The sequence below is a fragment of the Apaloderma vittatum genome, unplaced genomic scaffold, assembly GCF_000703405.1.
Source record: "Apaloderma vittatum isolate BGI_N311 unplaced genomic scaffold, ASM70340v1 scaffold24003, whole genome shotgun sequence".
In the NCBI taxonomy this organism is placed as follows: domain Eukaryota; kingdom Metazoa; phylum Chordata; class Aves; order Trogoniformes; family Trogonidae; genus Apaloderma; species Apaloderma vittatum.
In genome coordinates, this window is record NW_009710231.1 from 52 (window position 1) to 5,835 (window position 5,784).

At 37.4% G+C, this 5,784-nt stretch overlaps 1 protein-coding gene across 1 annotated transcript in view; it reads right to left on the reverse strand.

Moving 5' to 3' along the window:
• Nucleotides 1–1,110: 1,110 nt before the first annotated feature.
• Nucleotides 1,111–5,784, reverse strand: part of LOC104272286 (solute carrier organic anion transporter family member 4C1-like) — a gene marked incomplete at both ends in the record, with an annotated part of 19,416 nt that continues 14,742 nt past the window's right edge. The window contains one exon of the mRNA XM_009867236.1: nucleotides 1,111–1,264. Coding sequence (XP_009865538.1) covers nucleotides 1,111–1,264 — 154 coding nt within the window. The remainder of the gene's footprint in view (nucleotides 1,265–5,784) is intronic.

Genomic DNA, 5,784 nt, shown 5'->3' on the forward strand with positions numbered 1-5,784 from the left:
AAGTTACATCGAGTCCTTTGTTCTGTTCGCTACTCTTCTCTTGCAGGGGTCTGAGAACAAATACTGTGTCTGTGGTACTCCTGTTGGCTCTGAAACCACATTGGCTTTCAGGCAGAAGTTCTTCTGAGATAGTTGTAGTACATAATATTTATAAAAACACCCAAGTAAGCCTTGAAATGTTAAACTTTGCACTTGAATCTTATTACATATCAGTGAAGTAACACTATTTAGTTCTTACAATTAAGAAAAAGCAAGCTAAGTTGCTGAATTTTTTTTTATATCAATATAAAAAAAATTGAAAATACATGATTTTCAAACAAATCACTTCTTTGTAAATGTTATAAACACCATGGCAGGTGCCAGGAGTTAGAGCAAGGGAGGATAAGTTCCTTTTCTCTTTTCTCATGACACCAGTTTCATTCAAAAAAACGTAACTTCTGAACAACAGGTAGCCAAAAGCTGCAATTCTCTTAGAGCAGAAAGTGTCTTAAATCATTCTCAGAAGTCATTCTTCCAATACTGAAATAAGCTGATGCTAGTGGTTACCTAATTAACTGAAATAGCTGATCATTTCTGCAGAATTCAAACATTACAGTCCAAAGAACTTTAACTGTCTTGACTATTTAAAACTATTACTTAAAGAGAATCACAGAATTGCCCACATTGGAAAATATGCTTAAGATCATCAAGTTCAACCATTAAACTAACAATGACCAGTCCTCCACTAAACTATATCCCTCAGCACTGTGTTTACAGGACTCTTAAATACCTCGAGGGACGGGGACTTCACCACTGCCCTGGGCAACCCATTCCAATGTCTAATAACCCTGTCAGTAAATAAATTATTCCTAATATCCAATCTAAACTTCCCTTGGTGCAACTTGAGGTCATTTCCTCTTATCCTACCACTTGTCACTTGGACTTCAATCAACATTCATCCTACTTAGATATGTGTTTCCAATCCACACCAATTTTTCCTGTAGTGACTACCACTTAGAAATAGAAATACTGAGACTTCCTGTCATATTAAGGAAAGAATGTTTTTGGTATATAATGCATTTTGCAGGAAACCAGAATAGGCACGTCAACTATCTTCATCACAAAAAGTACCTTTTCCATGTTATTAAAAAGACCAGATGCACATCCTGCAAAACAGGGAGAAAAGTACTGGACTCCATCTCTGCCACAAACTGGGTAGTACATAGAGCGCAAACATCTGCAATGAGCATTACATGGTGCCGTTAAATTATATGGCGTGCCTGTTCTGAAAGAGAAAAAGTTATTAGTCTTTTAATAAAGCAATTTAAAAATAGCAGATATGTAAATAAGTAATTAAGTATTTATAGGATAATAAATCTCAAAATATTCAATTCAGGTGATTTATGCACTTAATTATTTTAAAATGAGCAATGTTCCCAGTAGTTACAATTCTAGAGGGAATTCACATTTATTGTGTACATATTTATACCACTTCTTCCAAAGATTAGTCCTCTAATTTCCATTCACAGAACAGATGACAACATTCTGTGTCTCAATCCAATTCTTGTATCATCTCCCTCTCATGCACTTACTGATTTGAATTTGTCCAATTTACAGTTTTAAGAAAAAGAATGAAACAAGATTAAAACCAGCATTTCATGTTGTTTATTGTACTGATCATATTCTAAGGGTTTTTTCCTGTTTTAGATTCAAGTCCAGTTGAAAGCCCACTGTATTTTTACTATTTTTAACACTGCTATGCAGACATCTGGATTCTCCTAGCTCCAAGACAACTGCACATGCTAAAAACAGAGTGCCATGACATACAAATTCTTATCACATTCAGAAGAACCATAAAGATTTAATCTGGCTGTATGGGGAATAACTAATGAAGAAGAGAGTTTATTTTAACTCACTATAACTACTCTCAATTAATGCATTTTAATTCCAGTATAGATCATAGTGTGGTCACGTTTGAAGAAGCACCACTATATCATTACAATGAAAAATCAGCCTAGGATGTGGAGGGACCTTCTTAAAATATGACTGGAGAGAATAAAAAAATCCTTTGATTTTCTAACACTAGTGCATTAATAAGCAAAGAAGCTTCACAGGTTAAGAGTTCAGTCAGCTGTAACCAGGATACTGACACTGACAGTAGCTTAAATATTGTACTGTAAACTCAAAGTTCCAGATTTATTACCTAAAAGGCAGGTTTCTTCAAGAGAATTGAGGGTTGTCACAAATACTAAGAGAAGAAATAATTTATCTAGGAATTAGGGTAATTACTTTCATAGAATTGGAACTGCACATGGAATAGTAAGGACATCCTAACTACCTATATACTTCATTTGGTTGTAGTACAGTTGAACCCCATGTTACATTAGTTCATTCTTCAGGCATAGAAGAATCAAAGTTAGTTTTCTCTGGCTTAAAGTCCTACAGTGCACCATAAGCAAATTTACTATCAAGGTTTGTTCATACAGCGTCCTGTTAGTCTGAGGCATGTCAAACTTAGAAGTATTTAAATAATCCAGTGTCTACATTTTTCCTGTTTATATGTGCAGCCAGTGTCTGTTTTTCCTGATCTACAAAGAGGGACTGAACCTTTAGTTATGCATGGTCAAAGAAAAACATTAAAATATAGTAGAAATACAGTTTAGTGTACACAAGTACTTATATTGAACTTCTTGCTCTAATATCAGTTTTCTAAAGAAGCCTGGCAGGTCAGACCATTAAATGTTTTTTTAAAAACTCTGTAGGTTGGGTATTTTTTCACAGCAGAACAAAACAAGGAGTGCTAGAGACTTGCGGGAGTTAACAGAACCACAGAAATAGTCACTGCATTAATGTTCCTGTAATTTTTCAAGGAAATACTTGGCATAAGAATTTGGCAAAATCTATCATATGAACTACTTACTAGATGAAGAAAACCATGTTAATTCTGCTTATAGCTTAATTTAGCAAAAACCAGTCACTATGAACAATATACTTCATTTGTTAATATATGAACTCAAAAGTAATCCTGAACTCCCGTGGTTCTAGTACTAAATTTACAAAAGATGTCCTTACCTCCCACCCTTCCCCTCTCCAGGCTATTTTTCAATAGAAAGAGAATGCTCAACAAGAATGTCTTCAAAATCTCCACAAAATAAATCAGCACAAATTTCCAACTCAACTCTCAGAGCACTCTCATAATTTATTATTTCAGAATCACTTGTTCAATAGCGTAAGCAGGAACCAGATACTTGGCTATTCTTCCACAAGCTTAAGCATTTGTTAAAGTTGCTACTAGATATTTTAGTTGCCTATTTCTTCATGGAAAGCAGTTTCAGAACGGGCACTCTATCAGTCCCACTAACTATTCTGATGCAAGTCACATGTCCAACAATGTGACCTGCATCAATGTCCAATATGTAACAGTGAACTAGATAAAAGTGAACAAAGGATAATGGATACTGAGTGAAGAGTTAGGTGAGTATGGTTAATTCCAATCAGCTGTAAATGAGAGGTCAACAGCAATCTTTAAAATGCATCACTGCCAAAGTTACCCAAATCTCTAAAATACAAATTAACTATATCTAACTTAGGACAAAAACAAATTCAGCTGTACCTTTTGTCAGGTGCTCATTATCAGAGGACCTGGTATAGAAATAAGTATATATTCACATAGTATTTTCTATACAACTTTTTCAGTATTCAGTTGCTACATACAGATTCTTTCGCTCAATATGTAACTACAAACTTTCCACAATCAAAGTCTGCATCCCCGTTCTGAAGTGTCCACAGTAATTTTACAGCTAGCATTTTCAGACACTGAAGCAGAGCCTTGCTTTAGCTATCAAATGTTAAAACATGCATTTGAATATACTATCAGCTGATATCATGGCATTAAATTTCCACTTAGAGAACTTCAAGCCTGACTGCCTTCTATCACTACTGCCTCTAAGCCCTCTGAACTTCAGAGAACAATTCTGTGATATTCGTGTACTTAGTTATGTCCATGAGAAAGATTTTCCTGCATTCTTCTGTTTGCTCATTTAAAGTCAAAGAGCATGATAAAAATCAAGTGAATAAACCGTATAAGCCTAACTATTGATTAGATGTTTATAATTTTTTCCTACACATATTACTAGCTTGCATTTACATACGAGTCTCCAAGTACAATTTCCCATTCAAATCATCTTTTGCATTTCCATGGTGCACTTCATGCTATTGTGTCAGTAAAGTGATCATTTTCCCCCATACTACTTAGGTTCAAATGTCTTTTCACGCACTGGAGCGTAACTTGCACATTCTGCTTTTACACAAGGTAGTAGTATCTAATCCTTTTCTAAAATGAGGGATTTGGAGAAAATGACAAAAAATAATGTTAAGTTATTCACTCAGACAGCACAGCATGCTGTTCATGATTATGATTACTTCAAACGGCAGCTGGCAGTCCCTAGCTACCAACCTACTAGAGTTATTTTGCACAGCGGCATCTGGCTCTTCGGCAGACCCTCAAACAGTGGAGTTGCCTCTGGCTCTGTCAATTCATGACAATCTTAGACCCGAGGGCACAGTCTGCTCATGCTACAAAAATGTGTATTATTTGAAACACTACAATCTTACAGTTAATTCCTTAGTAAGGCACGTCTATAAAACACACTCTATACAACATAGTGTATATGATGGTGATCTGATCACATATACCCCATGTGGAAGTTTTGCAAGTGGACCTAGAAATCTATTCTCTGAAGAACATCTATCTTTGCAGATATTTATTTTTAATCTTGTTTCATCTTCACCTTCACTTTTCTGACTTTTGCTCCCACTGCCATACTAATTCCCAGAGTAAGTTTTCTTGAGAACAGCAACATGAAGAACATTTCATGCTAAAATTTTTATTGCAATTACCACAAATAACTAAAAAATCAGCAATATATTTCATTTTCATTAGGAATGAGAGACTTTGTTGCTTAAGGGAAATAAGAGGAAATAAGGGAGATAAGAAATAGGGGGCTGGCTAGCTCAGTGGTTTGAGCAGCGGTGCAGACAACAATGACAACACCGAGGTCGCGGGTTTGATTCCCGCTCGGTCCCTATGTGTTGCCTGGTCTAGTCGAGAGGTGGCATCCCTGCCCAAAAAAGGGAGGTTGGACTAGATGATCTCTAAGGGCCCTTCCAGCCTATGCCGTTCTATGATTCTATGAAGAGTGCACACTGTTTTCCTCGGCACTGTCCCTAGGCATATCAAGGATATGACTATTAGGAGCAGTCAGTCAAGGGGAAGTCATGTTTGACCAACCTGATAGCCTTTTACGAAGACATAACCAGGTGGATGGATGGTGGCCATGCAGTGGGTGTGGTCTATCTGGATATCAGCGAGGCATTGGACACTGTCTCCCACAGCATCCTCATAGGTAAACTGAGGCAGTGTGGTCTGGATGACCAAGTAGTGAGGTGGGTCACTAACTGGTTGAAGGGAAGAAGTCAGAGAGTTGTAGTCAATGGGGCAGAGTCCAGTTGGTGGCCTGTGTCTAGTGGGGTCCCTCAGGGGTCAGTGCTGGGACCAGTGATTTTATATATATCCATCAGTGACCTGGATGAGGGACTAGACAGCACTGTCAGCAAGTTTGCTGATGACACAAAACTGGGAGGAGTGGTGACACACCAGCAGGCTGTGCTGCCATTCAGAGAGACCTAAACAGGCTAGAGGGCTGGGTGGGGAGAAATCTTACAAAGTTCAACAAGGGCAAGTGTAGAGTTTTGCACTTGGGAAAGAATAACCCCATGTGCCAGTATAGGTTGGGGACTGACAGC